Raw genomic sequence first — 21,938 nt, forward strand, 5'->3', positions numbered from 1 at the left:
TGTTAGGAAAGCAAATACTCAGGCCCCAACCAGACCTACTAAAACTGAAAATTTGGGTGGGGCCCCGAAAGCTGAGTTTTATAGTAACAAGCTAGCAGCCAGCACTGTGGTTCATGCCTGTAATCCCAGCACTTTGGGAGGCCAAGGCGGGCGGATCGCCTGAGGTCAGGAGTTCGAGACCAGCCTGGCCAACATGGTGAAACACCATCTCTACTAAAGATATTTTAAAAATTAGCTGAGCATGGTTGCTGCACGCCTGTAATCCCAGCTACTCGGAGGCTGAGGTGGAAGAATCGCTTGAACCCGGGAGGCAGAGATTGCAGTGAGCCAAGATCGTGCCACAGCAATCCAGCCTGGGTGACAGACTGGGACTTCATCTCAATAAATAAATAAATAATAAAATATAATAACAAGCTCTCCAGGTGATTCTGATGCAGGCTTGAATTCGAACACCATCTCTCCTGCAGTTCCAGACCCTGAGAGATGTAAGGCAAGACTAAGAAAATTCAGTGGCAGCATGAACACGCTTTCGCAAATGCTGAAACGGCTGGAGCTTCCTTAGACATTCCACCTGAAACTCAGCTAAGATGAAGCAGGCGGTAGTTTAACAGAAAAGTTCATATTCATAAACATGTTTAACTCTGCTTCACAGAAACTTGCCAGAAAAACATATAATTTGCCAACCTGACCAAGAAGGAATAGTTGTAATGAGCACAACATTACAAAAAGAATGACAGTTAATAAAAAGACAGAAAGAAAAAACAAACATGGGGCATGATCTGAAGTCATCCTTCACCATTAACTGTTTTTAACTGTGCTTAAAAAGGGAATGTCCAAAGTCCATCTCTGTATGCTCTCCTGATTTGCGGCCAACTTTGCAAGATGGTAAGTTGCACTGTTGTCTTTAAACTTTTCAAAGCCAGCTAGGAAGGGATAGACCCATTACCATACCCCAGGACAGGTACCAGAACTTTCAGTGTAGCATGGATCATAATAGCAAAAAAATAGGGAACAACCTGTTTTTGCAAGGAATGGGAGAAAGGGTAATTCCAGCAGGGCGCATCCACACGTCAGACAAGCATCCATCATGAATGCAAATGAAACAAGCTGGGAGTGGTAGCAGTGCACCTGGAGTCCCAGCTACTTAGGAAACTAAAGCAGGAGGATTGCTTGGGCCCAGGAGTTCAAGGCTGCAGTGAGCTATGATCGCACCACAGTACTCCAGCCTGGGGGACAGAGCGAGACCCCATTTCAAAACAAAACAAAACCCCCCAAAAAACTAAAATGAAGTAGACCAGAATGAATGAACCAAGACTATATATTGTTAACCAAAGAAAAGAGAACACTACGTACAGTATCATTCCATTTAAATCTGTCAAAGTATTTTTAAATACCTATATGCTTGTCCATTTTTCTCTAAAAGCATACACGAAACTGTCACTTTGGAAGAGAGGAACTGATGGAAGAGAGGACAATATACTTTTCATTTTATATCTTTCTGTTTTTTGTTTTTTTTTTACAATGGATGACAAATATTTGTTCAGCACCTGCTATGCACTGTTTTATATACTGAGGATACAGCAGTCAACAGAAAAGACAAAAATGCCCATCTGGAGCTGACATCCTAGTGGGGGAAAAGCAGACAATAAAATATTTTATTTTACTTGTTTTTTTTTACTTTTTTGAGACAGGGTCTTGCTCTGTTGCCCAGGCTGGAGTGCCATGGCTCGATCTCGGCTCACTGCAACCTCAGCCTCCCAGGTTCAAGGGATTCTCATGTCTCGGCCTCCTGAGTAGCTGGGAATATAGGCATGCACCACCATGCCCAGCTAATTTTTTTCTTTTTCTTTTTTTTTTTTTAGCAGAAACAGGGCTTCACCAGGTTGGCCAGGCTGGTCTCGAGCTCCTGGCCTCAAGCGATCTACCCACCTTGGACTCCCAAAGGGCTGGGATTACAGGCACAAGCCACCGCACCCAGCCCAAAATAAGTAAATTTTAGAGAGTGTGTTTAGACCATGCCACTTGACATGTGGCCCATGAGACACTGACAATCCACACTTTGTGACCAGTTGGTGAGAAAATAAGGAGGCAGCACCATAATGTAGATCAACTATGGCACCAAGCGTGCCGTTCGACTCAGCTCACACTTTTTGTCTTGCAAGGCTATCTTAATGCAGGAAGCAGGGGGCACTGGTTTACATTCTGGCACAAGCTCCTTATATCACAGTAAATAGATAACGAACGGTTCCTACACAGGTTGGCTAGAAGCTGCTAAGTGTGAATAAAATAAAGGAGACTGGAGAAGATGGCAGATGTTTAAACCAACTGTTCAGGGAAGGCCTTGCTGACATAGTGACTTTTTTGTTTGTTTGTTTGTTTTTGAGACAAGGTCTTGCTCTGTCGCCCAGGCTGGAGTGCACTGGCGTGATCTTGGCCCACTCCAACCGTCGCCTCCCAGGTTGAAGTAATTCTCTTGCCTCAGCCTCCCGAGTAGCTGGGACTACAGGCATGCGCCACCACACCCGGCTTATTTTTTTGTATTTTCAGTAGAGACTGGGTTTCACCATGTTGGCCAGGCTGGTCTTGAACTCCTGACCTCAGGTGATCCACCTGCTTTGGCCTCCCAGAGTACTGGGATTACCAAACATGAGCCACTGCACCTGGGCAACATAGTGACCTTTTAAAAATATTCAGGTACGCAGACAAAAGAAAACATCAAACAATGAGGGCCAGGAAAAATGTGGCTTCACTCACCAGGAAGGGCGTGCAGACCCAGGTGAAGGTGCCCACGGCTGACAGGTAGGCAGACTTCTTCAGCACCTTCAGCTCCTCCTGCCTGATGGCCAGCACCTTGTCCTTGAATGCCAGCTCCCAGGCATAAAGCTTTAGCACTTTGATCCCATTGAGAATTTCGTTCATCAGCTTGATCCGATTGTCTTTGCTCTTCATGTGGGCCACCTTGGAAGAGAAGGGCAGTCAACACATCTGGGGCGACCCTGGGATCAGCCCATCACTCAACATCACCAGCTATTTTTTTCATAAACTTTATTATATACTTTGACATGTAAATGTTTTTTATATTGATTTTTTTTCTCTTTTCAATAGAGATGGGGTTTCACCATGCTGCCCAGGCTGGTCTCAAACTCCTGTGCTGGGATTATAGGTGTGAGCCACCGCACTGGGTCTCAACTTCACCGTCTATTAAAAATGGGCCTCCTGAGGGTGGGAGAGCTGACCCTGTAATCCCTACTAGCCCTACTCTTGAGCCCCAAGACCACACCAAAGGACCCCGCTATCAAGAAAAAAAAAAACCCTTCAAATCATGTTAGGTTAGACATTGGAGAAACATACTCAATTTAGAATCCAGGAACAGAGGCAAGAAAAACCCTTCAGGTGTACAGAAAAGAAGGGATTCAGTCCCTACTCTGCTGACCCAAACACAGAAGACATGGTGGTGGTGTTTTTCTTCTCTGTTTTCTTATTTTTTCTTTTTTTTTTTTTTTTTTTTTGTGACAGAGTCTTGCTCTGTTGCCCAGGCTGGAGTGCAGTAGCACGATCTCGGCTCACTGCAACCTCTGCCTCCCAGGTTAAAGAGATTCTCCTACCTCAGCCTCCTGAGTAGCTGGGACTATAAACGCCTGCCAACACGCCTGGCTAATTTTTCTGTTTTTAGTAGAGACGGGGCTTCACCACGTTGGCCAGGCTGGTTTCGAACTCCTGACTTAAAGTGATCCACCGACCTCGGCCTACCAGAGTGCTGGGATTACAGGCGTGAGCCACCGCACCCAGCCTGTGTTCTTATTTCTTGTCAGCCCAGTTTTCTTTTTCTTTTGGAAACATCATCTCACTCTGGCATCCAGGCTGGAGTGCAGTGGCATGATCATAGCTCACTACAGCCTTGAATTCCTGGGCTCCAGCGATCCTCCCACCTCAGCCTCCTTAGTATCTGGGACCACAGGCACATGCCACCACACCCAGTTCATTTTTGTATTTTTTGTAGAGATGGCACCTTGCTATGTTGCTCAGGCTGGTCTTGCACTCCTGGCCACAAGCCATCCTCCTGCCTCAGCCTCCCAAAGAGCTGGGATTACAGACATGAGCCCCTGTGCCTGGCCCATGGTTGTTAAAATAGTGAAATGTTTCTGTACTGGCTAGCACTGGTTCCCAATAGTGGACACTTGTGCAGTGCAGTTGTGAAATACTTTTACTACCACCCAGGATTTTGTGTATAGCAGCAACTTTTCTAAGCATTTTACATGTATTTAGACACTTAACAATCACAAGAACCCTATCGTTTAGTGCTACAGTCATCCTCGGGTCACAGATGGGAAGAATGTAAGCTACATGATCTGGAGGCCAGGGAGTGAAATGGGTTGAGTCGGGCCACTCAGGGCATCCTACACATCAAGAGACTGAAGGGTGACTCAATCCTAAAGCCCCTGCCTCACCCATCCCACCCAACCCTACCCCGTGAGGCCTCTCCTTCCAACAGGCCCATGTCCTGAAACTCATCTCCCTGTGGTACCGTCAGTGCAGCCAAGTACTCCCATTTGAAATTCCACAGCACACCATAAATATCCATCAACAGAAGAGCAGAGAAATAAACCGCACCATCTCCGTTATAGACCAAAAGGCACCGGGTCGGGAGAATGAATTGAAGCTATACGGCACAGCACAGAGAGGTCCCCAAAGCAGGGCGCTAAAAGACAAAAATCATGCTGCCACGTGGGCCCATTTAGGTAAAAACAGATATGGTAATAATATCACATACACAAAACATATATAATGGCCAGGCATGGTAGCTCATGCCTGTAATCCCAGCAATTTGGGAGGCCGAGGCGGGTGGATCATCTGAGGTCAGGAGTTCAAGACCGGCGTGGCCAATGTGGTGAAGCCTCATCTCTACTAAAAATACAAAAAATAGCTGGGTGTGGTGGTGGGCACCTGTAATCCCAGCTGCTCGGGAGGCTGAGGCAGGAGAACTGCTTGAACCCAGGAGGCAGAGGTTGCAGTGAGCCAAGATCGTACCACTGCACTCTAGCCTGGGCAACAAAGTGAGACTCCATCTCAACAAACAAAAAACCCACATATATAAAAACAAACCAAACTATACCATTAATCAGGTCTGTATATACATACATAGAAAGTTGTAGAAGGATTTGCTTCTATATATTTGCAGTGGTTGAGAGCGTAGGGAAGGGGGTATCCCCTTTTAATTTACGTACTTTTGTACGATTTAAACTTTTTTTTTTTTGAGACAGGGTCTCACTCTGTTGTGCAGTGGCACAATCATGGCTCACTACAGCTTCGACCTCCTGGGTTCAGGTGATCCTCATGCTTCAGCCTCCCAAGTAGCTGGGACTACAGGCACGCATCACCACACGCAGCTAACTTTTCCATTTTTGGTAGAGACAGGTTTCACCATGTTTCCCAGGCTGGTCTTGAACTCCTAAGCTCAGGCCATCCACCCACCTTGGCCTCCCAAAATGCTGAAATTACAGGGGTGAGCCCGGCTTGATTTGAACTTTTTTATAATAAGAAACCTCACTCTATTACTTGGGTATTCAAACTTTTTAAAATACAAAATATCTCCAAAAATAAAAAGCTGAAAGCCAGACATGGTGGCTCACACCTGTAATCCCAACACTTTGAGAGGCTGAGGCAACAGGATCACTTAAGCCCAGGAGTTTGAGACCAGCCTGGGCAACCCAGCAAGGCCCCATTTTAGAAATTAATTATTTTAATTTAAATAAAGAGATTAACAGCATGTATCCTATAAGGTAAGAGTTAATAAGGGGGAAAAAAGTAGGGGGTAATTTGTATTCAACTCTTGAAAGCTGAGTCACACATACACATAACAAACAAGACTCTGGGAAACAAGGACTTTCTCGGAGGCTCACAGACCTTCTGATTCCAGTCACCGGCCTACAAGGTCTAACCATGTGTCAGGAGCTCTCAATCTTGGCTGCCCAATACAATGACCTGGGAGGCTTTAAAACATCTTGATGTCCAGACCCCACCCACAGTAAGTGAATCAGAATCCCAGATATGCGGCCGGGGCATCAGCATTTGTTAAGGCTCCCCAAGTGACTCCAACTGGCAGGCAAGGCTGAGAACCCCAGGGACAGAGCAGAAGGAACTGGACTAGAATCCTCATGGAGAGGCCCCTGCCTAGGGCCCGGCTTGGGGGCCCGCAGAGACACATGCCTTACCTGATACGTCTTGGTCTTCATCGCCATCACAGCATTGACGGGCACCATGAGGACCATCACCGCCACTCCAGCCAGGACGGAGGGGCCCAGGTTCTAAGGAAGGAAAGGAGACTCTTCATCACTCACCAGACAGAAGAAAACAGGGCCCGTAACAGCTTCCCCGGCTGATCCATCCCACGTGGATGCTGCTGACCAAGTTCAGGGCAAGGTGTGTTACTTTTACCCCACAATAGGGTGTTAAGAGCCTGTGGTTTCATTCCTGAGCATGTCTCCAGGTCCTCCCAATCCCTTGAAGAATAAGCAGGTCCATGCTCCTTTCTCTCAAGCCCTTGGGGCCACATGAGGTTTGCAAATTGCAACTTCAGGCTTCTAATTTTTTTTTTTTTCAGAGATGAGGTCTCGCTATGTTGCCCAGGCTGCAGTACAGTGGCTATTTGCATCAGTGATCCTCCTACTTCAGCCTCCAAAGTAGCTGGGACTACAGGTAAGCATTAGGTCTTGCTACATTGCCCAGGCTGGTCTCCAACTCCCGGGCTCCAGCGATCCTCCCAATTCAGCCTCCCAAGTAGCTGTGACTAGTCACATCACCATGCCCAGCTAATTTTTTTGGTTTTTTGTAAGGACAAGGTCTCACTATGTTACTCAAACTGGTCTCGATCTCCTGGGCTCAAGTGATCCTCCCAACTCAGCCTCCCAAGTAGCTGTGACTACAGTCACACCACCATGCTGAGCTATTTTTTTGATTTTTTGTAGAGACAAGGTCTCACTATGTTGCCTAAGCTGGTCTCAAACTCACGGGCTCAAGCGACCTTCCCACCTCTGCCTCCCAAGTAGCTGGGATTACAGGCGCGAGCCATCACACCCAGCTTAGATTTTTAGAAAGGTAATAAGGTAGTAAGCAGAAAAGTGTGAACATGACCACCTGACTGCTTTTCCTGCTTGAAGGCTGCTTACAAGTTTAGCCCTTGGCTAGTGTCTGCATACTTACAGGGTTTCCACCATTAACAGAATTGGGTAGAGTAGCTCAGTGTGCCTCAACTGTTTGTACAAACAATATGGTTTATGCTGAACACCGCTTTCCCTCTGGGAGTCTAGACTTTTGGTATGTGCCAAGCAAAGGCTGCTTATGTGACCTGCCCCTAATATAAACCCAGGAACTGGGCTCCTACCAAGCTTCCCTGGTTGGCAACATTTCACACACATAATCATCATGGTTGCCAGAGAATTAGTGAACCTGTGACTCTGCTGGGGACTCACAGAAGCCTGCACCTGGCTTCTCTTGAACACCGCCCCATGTGTGCCTTAATTCCTTGCTAATTTTGCTGTTATTAACTTATAGCTTTGTGTACAGGTGCAGTGACTGACACCTGTAATCCCATCACTTTGGGAGGCCAAAGTGGTAAGATAGCTTGAGGGTAGAAGTTCAAGACCAGCCTGGGCAACACAGCAAGACCCCCATTTCTACAAAAAAATAAATAACTTAGCCAGGCATGGTGGCGTGCACCTGTAGTCCCCAGCTAGATGAGATGAAAAAGTGGGAAGACTGCTTGAGGCCAGGAATTTAAGGCTGCAGTGAGCTATGATCGCACCACTGCACTCCAGCCTGGGCAATAGAGCAAGATTCTGTCCCTTAAAAAAACAAAAAAAACAATAACAAGAACAAAAAAACAAGACAGCCCCCACAACAAAGAACTGTCTGGCCCCAAGTGTCAACAGTGCTGAGCTCAAGCAACTACCATCTAAAACAAAATGTGATGTTAGACAATTTTCTTAACGGTTCATAAACCAATCCTGAAGGCAGTTCTAGAACAAATGTTCCAAAAATATTTTTCCCATAGTAGCACTTTTACAAAAGTGGACTCCCCAAGACACCTGCTTGAAAAGACAATTTATTTAGATTTTTTTTTCCTTCTAGAGATAGGGTCTTGCCTCGTCACCCAGATAGGAATGCAGTGGTGTGATCCTAGCTCACTGCAGCCTCTGCACTCCTAGGCTCAAGCAATCCTCCTGCCTCAGCCTCCACGGTAGCTGGGACCACAGGTAGGCACCACCACGCCCAGCTAATTTTTTTTTTTTTTTTTTTTTGTACAGACAGGGTCTCACTATGTTGCCCAGGCTGGTCTCAAACTCCTGGCTTCAAGCAATCCTTCCACCTCAGCCTCCCAAAGTGCAGGGATTACAAGCGCATGCCACCTATATCTGTACCCAGCCTATTAGATAATTGAATTCTGGTGTTTTTTCTGAGTTTTATTATTAGAAACACTTTACTCACCTTCTGCTCTACAAATGTACAAAAAAAAAACCAAACTACAGCCAAATAAACCAGTAATTTTTTCTTCTTCCTTTTTCTTTTTTTTTTGAGACAGAGTCTCTCTCTGTTGCCCAAGCTGGTATGCAGTGGTGCAAACTCAGCTCAATGCAACCTCCGCCTCCCGGATTCAGGCCATTCTCCTGCCTCAGCCACCCAAGTAGTTGAGATTATAGGCATACACCACCATGCCCGACTAATGTTTATATTTTTAGTAGAGACGGGGTTTTGCCATGTTGGCCAGGCTGCTCTCCTGGCCTCAGATGATCCACCCACCTTGGCCTCCCAAAGTGTTCAGATCACAGGCATGAGCCATTTCGTCCAGCCCTTCTCTTTCAATAACAGATAATAATTTGAGCTGCGCCCATTATGCATCAGGCCCTGCTGGGGTTGTACCCACGGAAGACACAAAAGTCAGCTGCTATATGTCTGCAAGTAGCTAACATGTTACCCTTCCAAGAGGAGGCAGTACACTCAGCATGCAAAAAAAAAAAAAAAACTATTTCAGGGAGTGGGCTGGGCACGGTGGCTCACGCCTGTAATTCCAACACTTTGGGAGACCACAGAGGGTAGATCACCTGAGGCCAGGAGTTCAAGATCAGCCTAGCCAACATGGTCAAACACTGTCTCTACTGAAAATACAAAAAAAAAAAAACATTTAGTGGGCGTGGTGGCGTAAGCCTGTAGTCCCAGCTACTCGGGAGACTGAGGTAGGAGAACTGCTTGAAACTGGGCGGCAGAGGTTGCAGCGAGCCAAGATGGCACACCGCACTCCAGCCTGGGCAACAGAGCGCGACTCCATGTCAAAACAAAAACAAAACAAAAAAAACTATTTATGAAAGTATTATTAGATGAGTTCCTATACTAAAGTTATTGGGATTCAAAATTCAAAAGAAGTCCATCTAATTGAGAGGGGAGGGTAAATCAATGGAAGTAGTGTTTGTTACAGCCTTGGGGGATGAGCAGGCTTTCATCAATTAGGAAGAAGGAAGGAAAGGTACGTGGCAAAGATCCAGAGGTAGCAAAGCACAAGGCATGTGTTGTGCTATGAGCCTCTTTGCTTATCATTTTATTTTGGGAACTCTCCCTCTCCACATGGAAGGGCTGTCAATCACATCTCTTCTGCCATGGGAGAGGACATGTGACCCAGGCTGGCCAATGAGAACTCTGCCTCCTGGGCCACAGTGATTGGTTCACGGGTGTGAATACGACCAAGCCAGGCCAATCAGAGCACACTCTGAGACTGACTCTGGCTATGCAGAGAAATGCTGCCTTGTCTTTTCTCTGGCACCTTTATCTGTCAGGATGTTATCAGCCCAAAGCTACGGAGCCATGTAGGGAAGTACCATTGAGAATGATGTTAACTCAGAGGACAACAGGGCAGTGGGTGAAACTGAGTACTGACAACATTGCTTGATCTCCTGGATCAATCCACACCTGAAGCTAGTCCCCAGATTTCTGAGATACATGCAGCCCCAAAGTTCCCTTTATTTACTTAAGCTACTTTTTTTTATTTTTATTTTTTTGAATTGGAGTTTCACTCTTGTTGCCCAGGCTGGAGTGCAATGGCCCAATCTCGGCTCACCGCAACCTCCGCCTTCCAGGTTCAAGCAGTTCTCCTGTCTCAGCCTCCCAGGTAGCTGGCATTACAGGCATGCACCACCACGCCCAGCTCATTTTGTATTTTTAGTAGAGACAGGGTTTCTCCACGTTGAGGCTGGTCTCGAACTCCTGATCTCAGGTGATCTGCCCGCCTTGGCCTCCAAAAGTGCTGGGATTACAGGCGTGAGCCTCCGCAACCAGCCACTTAGGCTACTTTAAGATAGATTTATATCCCTTGCAATTGAGAGAATTTTGACCACCATAATTAGGGACAAGTGAATAAGTGAGTCTGGTTAGCGTTTGGGAGGATTCAATGGGAGAAATATGATGTGTCCATTGTAGGGTAGTTAATTACTGACACTGTCAAGGAAAAGAGATAATGAAAACGCCATGCCACCAAGGAGAACATCAACCTGACAATTCAGGAAAGGAACAAAATACTGAGGAATTGGTTAACAGGCTGGAAAATAAAATATGAACGACAGCCGGAACTGCCGGGAGCTCTGCATGCCATTACCATCAACACCCACTCCCTCAGCCCACTGCCCACACGTAGAAGTCCCTCCCTGCATGCAAAGGGAAACGGCGTCAAACACACACCAGCCACAGGAGGTAGAGAGCAAGGATGACTTGCAGGGGGGCTGACCAGATCATGTTAATGTATGTGGCCAAGTCCACGAACCTCTGAGCGTCCACAGACATGAGGTTGACAATCTCCCCGACCGTGGAGGATTTTCTGGCTGAATTGGTGATCACCAGGGCCTGTGGGACAAAGGAGAGGGAAGGGGGGTGAGTGTGGCAGGTGAAGAGGCCTGACTCTCCCTCCAGACCCACCGAGAGGAAGGAGACTCTCAGGGGCAGAAATGCCGCAGATCTCTGCTCCTCCCCTCCCGACCTATCTGTCTTCCCAGGACGCCTGTGTCATCTCAAAGCCCACATTCTCATCCACGGTGCTCAATGCCTCCCAACCTTGAACTCATCAGTTGGCAAGGGACCCTCGGTGTCCTCGAAACCAGGGCTTCGCATGCTTTAATGTGCACACATGCAGCCGGGTTTTTTGGGGGGAGTGGTGGGGGGTGGGGGGAGTTGTTTCGGATTCTGCAAGTCTGGGCTGTGGCCTGGGATTCTGCATTTCTACGCTTCCAGGCTGTGCCAATGCTACTGGTCCCAGGTCCCACTGAAGGACTGAGGGTCTGGGCCAGGGTCTCTAATCCTTGGCATTCTTGACATCTGGAGCCAGATAATTCTTTGGGGGGCTGTCTTGCGCGCTGTAGGAGTTTTAGCAGCAATCCCTGGCTTCGACCCACTACATGCCCTCACCCCCCGTTGGGACAACTAAAAATGCCCCCAGATATTGCCAAACATGCCCTAGTGGGGAAAATCTCCCTAGCCCTCAAACATGATTGCACACTATCACCTGGTGAGTTTTAAAAACACTAAGACATTAGCAGGCGTGGTGATGCATGCCTCTGGGCCCAGCTACGTGGTGGGCTGAGGTGGCAGGATCATTTGAGCCCAGGAGGTGGAGGCTGCAGTGAGCCAAGATCATGCCACTGCACTCTAGCCTGGGTGACAGAGCGAGACCCTATCTCAAAAAATAAAAATAAATAAAAAATAAAAACAGTGACACCTGGGTGCAACCACAGCAATCGCAATTTCACTGGTCTGGTGCAACCTAGGTGTCAGGAAGTTTTTTTGCTTTTTGAGACAGGGTCTCATTCTGTCACACAGGCCGGAATGCAGGGATGCTATCAGGACTCACTGCAGCCTCCAACTCCGGGGCTGAAGTGATTCTTTTAACTCAATGTCCTGAGTAGACGGGACTACAGGTACGCACCACCATACCTGGCTAATTTTTTAAAATTTTCTGCAGAGCCAGGGTCTTGCTATATTGACCAGGCTGGTATTGAACTTCCAGCCTCCAGTGATTCCCCCACCTTGGTCTCCCAAACTGCTGGGATTACAGGCATGAGCTACAGTGCCTGGCCTGCATCAGTTTAAGCTCTCCAGATGAGTCTAATTCACAGACAGGCCTGAGAATCACTCCTCTAGTTCATCAAGTACCTGCAAGACTGTCTCTTCCTAACCTAGAAGCCAAGCAGTTTCCTTGACCTCGAGACAAAAAAAAAATTTATAGAGATCAAGAAGGTAATTTAGGTCCTTTGAAATTGGATGTACACAAATGCCTGCTACATACTCTTATCATGCAAGGAATGTGCCACCTGCTCAGTTCAAATTAAGAGTGACAACAGGCTGGGCGTGGTGGCTCATGCCTGTAATCCCAGCACTTTGGGAGGCTGAGGCAGGCGGATCACCTGAGGTCAGCAGTTCAAGATCAGCCTGGCCAACATGGCAAAACCCTGTCTCTACTAAAAATACAAAAATTAGCCGGTCGTGGTGGCAGGCGCCTGTAGTCCCAGCTACTCAGGAGGCTCAGGCAGAAGAATCGCTTGAACTCAGGAGGTGGAAGTTGCAGTGAGCCAAGATCACGCCACTGCACTCCACTCTAGGGGAGAGAGTGAGACCTGGTCTCAAAAAAATGAAAAAAAAGACTGACAACAAGCTGAAACACAGAATGTTAACAGCAGAATGAGGATCCAAACTTCGATTTCCCCACATCAAGGGCCACTGATCCATCTAAGAAACTCAATTACTCACAGCTGATACACAAAAACATCTACACGCCAACCCCTGAAATCAGCTTTCCTAACGTACAACGCCTGATGCGTACTGTCCCTGCCACCTAAGGTCACGGAAGCTACCCTCATCCTACTGCTCCAGAAGCTGGGCTGGAAATCCCCACGCTGGCCCCAGAGTAACCCAGGGCTGCAGGAGGGGATGTGGAAGTCGGGCCACATGCCAATGGCACAGCGCCCCCTACCTTCCGATAGACAGCCCCAATGACAGCGGTCTTGATCCTCATGCCACTGACAAAGCAGATGTGGAAGTACTGGTGCAGTACGAGGGTCTGCAGGCAGGCAGTGACAAACAGCAGCACGGTGTAGAAGTAGCCCTGCCAGTCTGGGGCCTTCGTGTCGTTCACGAACTTGATGAGCAACCTGCAAAGGAGCAAAGAGAGGGCCTGGAATGACTTGTGACACGTGGGGGCAGGGAAAAGAGCTTCAGTGTTGGCACTGCAACTTTCTCCTGAGCCAGATGAGCTAGACACTATCACTTCAATTTCATAGACGGAAAAACAAGTCCACAGTGGTGATCTGGCTGTGCAGGTGGCCCAAACTGCTCATAAAAGAGGCCTCTGCCTTGGGGTTGTGCACTAATTGCTCTAGCTATATCTCATCACCAGCAAGTCACCCAAAGGAATTGCATAGGGAACAGGTAAAGAGGTAGGGAGGAAAAGCGAAGGGATATGTAGCCCCTGAGTCACAGAGCAGCAGAGAGCCAGGTAGGAGAGAGGCAACTTCCTTTCTGACTCCCCGGTTCCTGGTTGCAGTTTTTGTTATTGTTTGTTTTTTTTATTCTTTGCTTTTTTTTTTTTGAGACAAAGTCTTGCTCTGTCGCCAAGGCTTGAGTTCAGTGATGCAATCAGCTTGCTGTAACCTCTGCCTCCTGGGTTCAAGCAATTTTTATGCCTCAGACTCCTGAGTAGCTGGGATTACAGGCATGCACCACCACGCCCAGCTAATTTTTGGATTTTCAGCAGATGGTTTTACCATGCTGGCCAGGCTGGTCTTGACCTCCTGACCTCAGGTTGATCTTCCCACCTCAGCCTCTCAAAGTGCTGGGATTATAGGCATGAGCCACTGCGCCCAACCCTGGTTGCAGTTTTTTCATGAGATCTGCTGGCATTTCCTTGCTCTTGGTTTCCCAAGACAATGCCATATCCTCCCCATTTGGGTTTCAGGGGAGCCTAGTGGGTTTCTGTTACTTGCAAACGATGTGGTCTTCACTAATATGGTAATTAAGTGAAGCATAAAGTAAAGCTAGGCAGTGACCATGGCTCACATCTGCAATCCCAGCACTTTGGGAGGCCGAGGCAGGAGGATCGCTTGAAGTCAGGAGCTCGAGACCAGCCTGACCAACAAAGCAAGACCCTGTCTCTATTTTTTTCAAAAAAGCTAAAGTAAAAATGGAGACATCTGGCTATGAGCCCACTTCAGGACACAGCATGACCCCAGGGTTATGACTGATGCAACTGAAAGATCAAATCCAAGGAGGGAAAATGGAGCCCACCTGGGAGGGAAGGGGGTCTTACTTTAAGATCTGCGGCCCGGAAAACATCATCAGGTCATGGATGGCCTTAAAGAAGAAGCTCATGAGGAAGTAAGGGCCCAAAGGTCTTGTATAACACCTTAAACAGAGAGGGGTTCCACTCCTTCTGTGGGGACTTGACAATCAAAGCCTCCACCTCCTCATTCGCATCCACCTTGGAACTCTCTTTCGGCTGGGCAGGATCCTTGGAGGAGTACACGACCTTCACCGGCTGCCTGGAACACAAGGAGGTGAAGCCGTCGTGGGGTCTGCCAGAGACAGAGCCCCCTACCACAAGGACATGGCCAGGGAATGTCACCCTTCAGGGAAGGCAGAGTCAAAGACAACAAGCCCAGGGAGAGAGGCAGCTCAGCACAGTGGTTACAAACAAGGGCTCCAGAGCCACCGGCTCAAGGTCTGGCTTGGCCACTGGCCAGCTGCGTGACTTCAGGCAAGGTCCTTAAGCTCTCTGGGCCTCAGTTTCCTCCTCTGTGAAATGAGGATAAAAGTAGGACCTACCTCCAAGGTAGGTAAGATTAAACGAGTTGAATAAGTTAAAGACTTAGAAAACTGACGGCTCCAAACTGATCTAGAGTCAAGGCAATCTCCATCAAAAGCCCAGCTGGCTGCCAGGTAGAAATTATGAGCTAACTCTAAAATTCACATGGAAACTCAAAGATCCAGAACAGTCAAAACAATCATGAAAAATAAGAATCAAGTTGGAGGATTCACACTTCCTGATTTCAAAACAATACAAAATAACAATCATGGCCAGGAGTGGTGGTTCACACCTGTAATCCCAGCACTTTGGGAGGCCAAGGTGGCTGGATCACTTGGGGTCAGGAGTTTGAGACCAGCCTGACCAACATAGTGAAACCCCATCTCTACTAAAAATACAAAAATTAGCCGGGCATGGTGACAGGTGCCTGTAATCCCAGCTACTTGGGAGGCTGAGGCAGGAGAATTACTTGAACCTGGGAGGTGGAGGTTGCTGTGAGTGGAGATCACTCCAGCCTGGGTGACAGAGCAAAACTCCATCTCAAAAAGAAAGAACAACAATAGGCTGGGCGCAGTGGCTCACGCCTGTAATCCCAGCACTATGGGAGGCCGAGGTGGGCAGATCACCTGAGGTCGGCAGGTTCAAGACCAGCCTGACCAAACATGGAGAAACCTCATCTCTACTAAAAATACAAAATCAGCCCGGCATGGTGGCGCATACCTATAATCCCAGCTACTTGGGAGGCTGAGGCAGGAGAATCGCTTGAACCCGGGAGGCAGAGGTTGTGGTGAGCTGAGACCACACCGTTGCACTCCAGCCTGGGCAAAAAGACTCAGTCTTAAAAACAAAAAAACAAAACAAAAAAAAGAACAACAATCATCAAGACAGGTAAAGGGATAGGCATATATAGATCAATGCAAAAAAAAAAAAAAAAAAACAGTCCAGCCAGCCACAGCAACATAGCAAGACCCTATTTCTAAAAAAAAATTTTTTTTTTGACTGGGTGCAGTGGTTCATGCCTGTAATGCCAGCACTTCGGGAGGTCGAGGCGGGTGGATCACCTGAGGTCAGGAGTTTGAGAACAGCCTGACCAACATGGCAAAACCTTGTCTCTACTAAAAATATAAAAAATTAGCCAGGCATGATGGCGGTTGCCTGTAATCCCAGCTACTTGGGAGGGTGAGAAAGGAGAATCACTTGAACTCAGGAGGAGGAGGGGTTTGCAATGAGCCGAGGTTGTGCCACTGCACTCCAGCCTCAGTGCCACAGCAAGACTCTGTCTTAAAAAGCAAATAAATAAAATTGACTGTGATGATGACTGCACAACTCTGTGAACACACTAAAAATCAGTGAATTGTATGTTCTGCATACGTGAATTGTGCGGTGTATCAATATCTCAATAAAGCTGTCACCAAAAAGTAGTCTTTATCTTATAAGGATTTTTGTTTGTTTGTTTGAGATGGAGTCTTGCTCTATCACACAGGCTGGAGTGCAATGGTGCAATCCGGACTCACTGCAACCTCCACCTCCTGGGTTCAAGCGATTCTCCTGCCTCAGCCTCCCGAGTAGCTGGGATTACAGGTGTGCGCCACCACACCCGGCTAATTTTTATGTTTTTAGTACAGACAGGGTTTCACCATGTTAGCCAAGCTGGTCTCGAACTCCTGACCTCAAGTGATCTGCCTGCCTTGGGCCCGCAAAGTGCTGAGATTATGGGCATGAGCCACTGTGCCCGGCTAATAGTTCGTTCTTCTACATCACTTAGTATTCAGTTGTGCAGATGTACATAACTGGTGCATCTGTCTGTTCACTTGCTAATAGATGTCTGGCTTACCGCCAGTTTGGGTTATCACAAAGTAGCTAAGAACATTCCTGTACCAGCCTTTTATGAACATATGTTCTCAGCTCTGTTGGCTGGATGCCTGGGAAGGGGGTGACTGGTGGTATGTTCACTCTGTCTAACTTAAAAAAAAAAAAAAAAAAAAAAAAACTGCCAAACTCTTCCAGAGTCACAGAAGCATTTCACATTCATGCCAGCAGAAACCACAGTCCAAAATGGCCCTAAGCTCTGAGTGGCCATACACAAAAGAGAACATAAAACCACTACACACAAACCAATGAAGCACTGGGTTTTTCAATCCAAACAATTCAAGCAATTCTCATGCTTCAGCCCCCCTGTAGCTGGCTTACAGGTGAGCGCCACCACATCCGGCTAATTTTTGTATTTTTAGCAGAGACAGGGATTCACCATGTTGGCCAGGCTGGTCTCGAACTCATGAACTCAGGTGAGCCTCCCGCCTCAGCCTCCCAAAGTACTACAATTACAGGCATGAGCCACCATGCCCAGCCACACCTGACTTTTGAGAAGGAGTCACTCAGGGGTGAAGAGAGGTGGTAAAAGGATCCCGGAAGCCATGCAGACCCCCCAGCCCTGGCGTCCATCACCTGATCCCCGAGCCTAGGACACCCAGCAGCCCAGAGCTGCACGGGCTGCATTCCTTTCTCTGGTTAACAAAAGGGATCTGAGTGTAAGGGGCCACACCAGGAAATTCCAGCCTAGGACAGGGTTTTCCTTCTCACCCTCTCCAGGTTCACAGGGGTTACAGGTGCCAGATCTGGCTTACGTCTCTGGGAATAAAGCAAGCGATCCGTCTACCAATGTCCCAAGTAAATGATCCCCTGGCTCCACGCTGAGATCTCTAAACACCAAGGTACTCACAGAGCCAGACCCTTCTCAGGTGGCCCGCTTTCAAGCCCCAAGACCCAGCTCTCACCACATCCTCCCTGGCAAGATCAAAGTGTACAGATGAATAAATAAAACTTGTACAATTAAAACCTGCCCAGCATGTACTCAGGGCTAGGGCACAGCTTATCATGACACATATCTCACTGAATTCTCAGAAAATGCTCTGGGTGAAAAATGGAGGCTCCAGTCAGGCACAGTGGCTCATGCCTGTAATCCCAGCACTTTGGGAGGCCAAGGTAGGTGGACTGCTTGAGCTCAGGAGCTTGAGAACAGCCTGGGCAACATGGCGAGATATCATCTCTACAAAAAAAATATACATATATTAGCCAGGTGTGGTGGCACGTGCCTGTAGTCCCAGCTACTAGGGAGGCTGAGGTGGGAGGATCACTCCAGCCTAGGAGATGGAGGTTGCAGTGAGCCGAGATCGTGCCACTGCACTCCAGCCTGGACAAAAGAGTGACACCCTGTCTCAAAAAATAAATAAATAAATAAAATGGAGGCTCCCGGTGAGGCATGAAGGGACTTCATGGACAGCCCTTGAGGTTCCCACCCTGGTCTCCCTGCCTTCACTCTTGTCCCTAAATATCCACCTTCCCCAGGGCAGCCTGGGTTGTTATGAACCAGAACTCAGCTGGGTGTGGTGGCTCACACCTGTAATCCCAGCTATTTGGGAGGCTGAGGCAGGAGGACTGCTTGAAGCCAAGAGTTGGAGACCAGCCTGGGCAACACAGTGAGACCTGTCTCTATACATATGTAACTAACCTGCACATGGTGCACATGTACCCTAAAACTTAAAGTATAATAATAATAAAATAAAATAAATTTTAAAAGGCCAGGCGCAGTGGCTCACACCTGTAATCCCAGCTCTTTGGGAGGCTGAGGCAGGAGGACTGCTTGAAGCCAAGAGTTGGAGACCAGCCTGGGCAACACAGTGAGACCTGTCTCTATACATATGTAACTAACCTGCACATGGTGCACATGTACCCTAAAACTTAAAGTATAATAATAATAAAATAAAATAAATTTTAAAAGGCCAGGCGCAGTGGCTCACACCTGTAATCCCAGCACTTTGGGAGGCCGAGGCAGGCAGATCACCTGAGGTCAGGAGTTTGACACTAGACTGACCAACATGGAGAAACCCCATCTCTACTAAAAATACACAATTAGCCGGGCGTGGTGGTACATTCCTGTAATCCCAGCTACTCGGGAGGCTGAGGCAGGAAAATCGCTTGAACCCGGGGGGCGGAGGCTGCAGTGAGCCAAGACAGCACCACTGCACTCCAGCCTAAGCAACAAGAGCAAAATTCCATCTCAAAAAAATAAATATAAAATATAAAATTAATTAATTAATTAATCAGCCAGGCATGGTGGTGTGCACCTGTAATCCCAGCTACTCCGGAGGATGAGGTGGGAGGACTGCTTGAGCCCGGAATTTCCAGGCTGCAATGAGCTGTGATCATGCCACTGCCATCCAGCCTGGGCAACAGAGCAAGACCCTGTCTCTAAAATACATACATACATACATACATACATACAAACAAACAAACAAACAACAGAACTCACGTCACACCACTGCCCTGCAGAAAACCTGCCCCCCTGTGTTCTCACTGCACCTAGAATCCCACCCTAACTCTGAGGAGACCCCTGCAAATCCTTCTCCTGCTTCATCTCCTCCCTTTCTCCCCCTCGCTCACTTTCCTCAAGCCACACGAGCCCCCTGATGCACCACGAGCGTCCTCAGAGCCTTTGCACTGGCTGCTCCCTCTACCTGGAAAGCCCTTCCTTCCCCAGATACACACAAGGCTCACTCCCTCCGATGCAGGTCTCTGCTCAAATGTGACCTTCTCAAAACAATCATACATGGTCAGCTGGGCATGTTGAACAAAAACACTTCAAAAAGCAGTAACACTCAGGATGCCAGAGGCTCGGAAACAGCCAGAGATAGACTTAGGGAGGGACGGGCACATGCTCACCAAGGGTCATGGCCGCACTGGGTAGAACTTTGACCACTGTATCTAAAACACCTCCCTCAGCTGGACACAGTAGCTCATGCCTGTAATCCCAGCACTTTGGGAGGCCAAGGCAGGAGGATCACTTGAGATTAGAAGTTTAAGACCAGCCTGGCCAACACGGTGAAACCCCGTCTCTACTAAAAATACAAAAATTAGTCAGGCGTGGTGGCATGCACCTGTAATCCCAGCACTTTGGGAGACCGGGGCAGAAGAATTGCTTGAACCCGAGAGGCAGAGGTTGCAGTGAGCCGAGATCACACTACTGTATTCCACGCTGGGTAACAGAGTGAGACTCCATCTCAAAAAAAAAAAAAAAGAAAAAGAAAACACACACACACACACACACACACACACACAAGCTTCCTCGGTTACTCTCACCCTCATTTCCTCATTTTTATCTCACCCCAACACTATCATTCTCCAAAGCTTCTTGTCAATGCATGTTTCACAACCAGCGTCCTGTCTCCCATATAGAATGCCGATGGCACCCAACTAGAGTGTGTCTCTTTTGTTCCACTCCCTGAACCCTCAGGGACTAAACATCGCTAAGCACAAAAGCAGCAGTCAGTTTCATCTGCTCAGTGGATTAAGGGCCAGGCCAGTGGAGGAGCTTCTGGATTCAAACTCTGTCCTCCTCCTAAGGCTGTGATATTGGCCTCTCCCACGGTGTCTCCAGCAACCTGCTCCCCTGACAAGCTCCAGGGGACACAAAGGTGGGCATCCGTCTTCCATGAGAGGAAGCCGAGCCAGGTGATCAGCAGAGGCGTGGATGATGAGGAATGCTGAAGCCCACACTACAAATGTGGCCTGCTTAGCCGGGGGGGGGTGGGGGGGGGGATGCTGCAGGTGAGGCTGAAGGAATCCAGATGAGATGGGTGATGTTAGGGGTCAAGTTGACTGGGTTAAGGGATACCCAGATTGCTTGCTGTTAAAGTGTTATTTCTGGGTGTGTCTGTGAGGGTGTTTCCAGACGAGACTGGCATTTGAATGAGTGGACTGACTAAGGAAGATCCATCCTCGCCCCATGTGGGTGGCACCGCCCCAATCAGCAGAGGGTCCGGACACAACAAAAAGTCAGAGTAATGGCAAGTGCAGGCGCTCTCTCTTCTGCAGCCGGGATGTCATCCTCTCCCACCCTTGAACATCAGAACTCCAGGATTTCTGGCCTCTGGACTCTGGGACTTACCCAATGACTCCAGGTTCTCAGGCCTTTGACTATGGACTGAGAATTCCACCATCACCTTCCCTGGGTCTGAGACTTTTGGACTTGGCCTGAGCCACGCTACCAGCTTCCTGGGTTCTCCAGGTTGCAGATGACCTAGGGTGGGACTTCTCAGCCTCCATAATCACATGATCCAGTTTCCCTAGTAGATCCCCCTCACCCTCCATCCATCCATCCATCCATCATCTATCAATCATCCATCCATCTATCATCTATCCATCTACCTACCATGTATACATCCACCAACTATCTATCCGTCTATCATCTACCTATCATCTATCATCTATCAATCTATCATCCATCTATCTATCATCCATCCATCCATCCATCCTACTAGTTCTGTCTCCATGAAGAACTGTAATAAACAGGGACCCCACCTTTGCCTGCCAAAAACCTTCAACTGGGTCACGGACATGGGCCATTTCCTTACAATGCTCAGTCACAGAGGCCCAAGCTCTATCTGCCTCCCACGAGACAATTTCTCCCATCACCTGGACCACCCAAACAGCCTCCGACCGGAGTCACGAGGTCCACTGCTGATGTCCTAGTGGCTGGCACATGGATGTCCAGATTCCCACCCATCATCTGGGTCTGACTGAAGGCCTGTATCCTGGGCATCCCCAGAACAGAATGAGGAACAGAACCCCAGTCTGGGGTTTTCCCCTGTAAGGCCAATGGGTCTGTGGGGAATCCAATGCACCACACTGGCCCCATCACAGTTTATCGTAATAAACTTACCCCAGAAGAGGCAACAGGAACAAAAACAGCCATTCTACTACCCCCATGGCCGCAATCCACTGCCCCCATGTCACCCGCAATTTCATGTTCCAGCTCGTCCAGGCTCGAGACAAGTCTTATGTCCTTGTTTAATTGGCAGCTGCTTTTCTTTCTTACTGTTACATAGAATAATAACGCATCGTGCAACTAATGGCGTCTCAGATTTGATGAGTTAAGGTATGTGCAGGGGAGGCCCTGGCCTGATTCCCGAAAGAATGACAGAGGTGGTGCAGTGGGGCACGCCTTACATAGGGGGTAGAGCCTAAAATCCAGTACAGCCAAAATCACCCTCAAATGGGGCTTCTTTGGCTAAACAGACTTACATGGTCAGCTGGGCATGTTGCACAGAAC

The 21,938-nt window shown here is 48.1% G+C and overlaps 1 protein-coding gene across 1 annotated transcript in view; it reads right to left on the minus strand.

Annotated features, from left to right (window-relative positions):
• Nucleotides 1-21,938, minus strand: part of LOC115932992 (uncharacterized) — a 179,663-nt gene that overhangs the window by 24,784 nt on the left and 132,941 nt on the right. The window contains 6 exon segments of the mRNA XM_063699505.1: nucleotides 2,755-2,958; nucleotides 6,213-6,305; nucleotides 10,723-10,884; nucleotides 13,004-13,181; nucleotides 14,336-14,412; nucleotides 14,414-14,567. Of these exon segments, the coding sequence (XP_063555575.1) occupies nucleotides 2,755-2,958; nucleotides 6,213-6,305; nucleotides 10,723-10,884; nucleotides 13,004-13,181; nucleotides 14,336-14,412; nucleotides 14,414-14,567 (868 nt within the window).

This window comes from Gorilla gorilla, chromosome 18 (genome assembly GCF_029281585.2).
Source record: "Gorilla gorilla gorilla isolate KB3781 chromosome 18, NHGRI_mGorGor1-v2.1_pri, whole genome shotgun sequence".
In the NCBI taxonomy this organism is placed as follows: domain Eukaryota; kingdom Metazoa; phylum Chordata; class Mammalia; order Primates; family Hominidae; genus Gorilla; species Gorilla gorilla.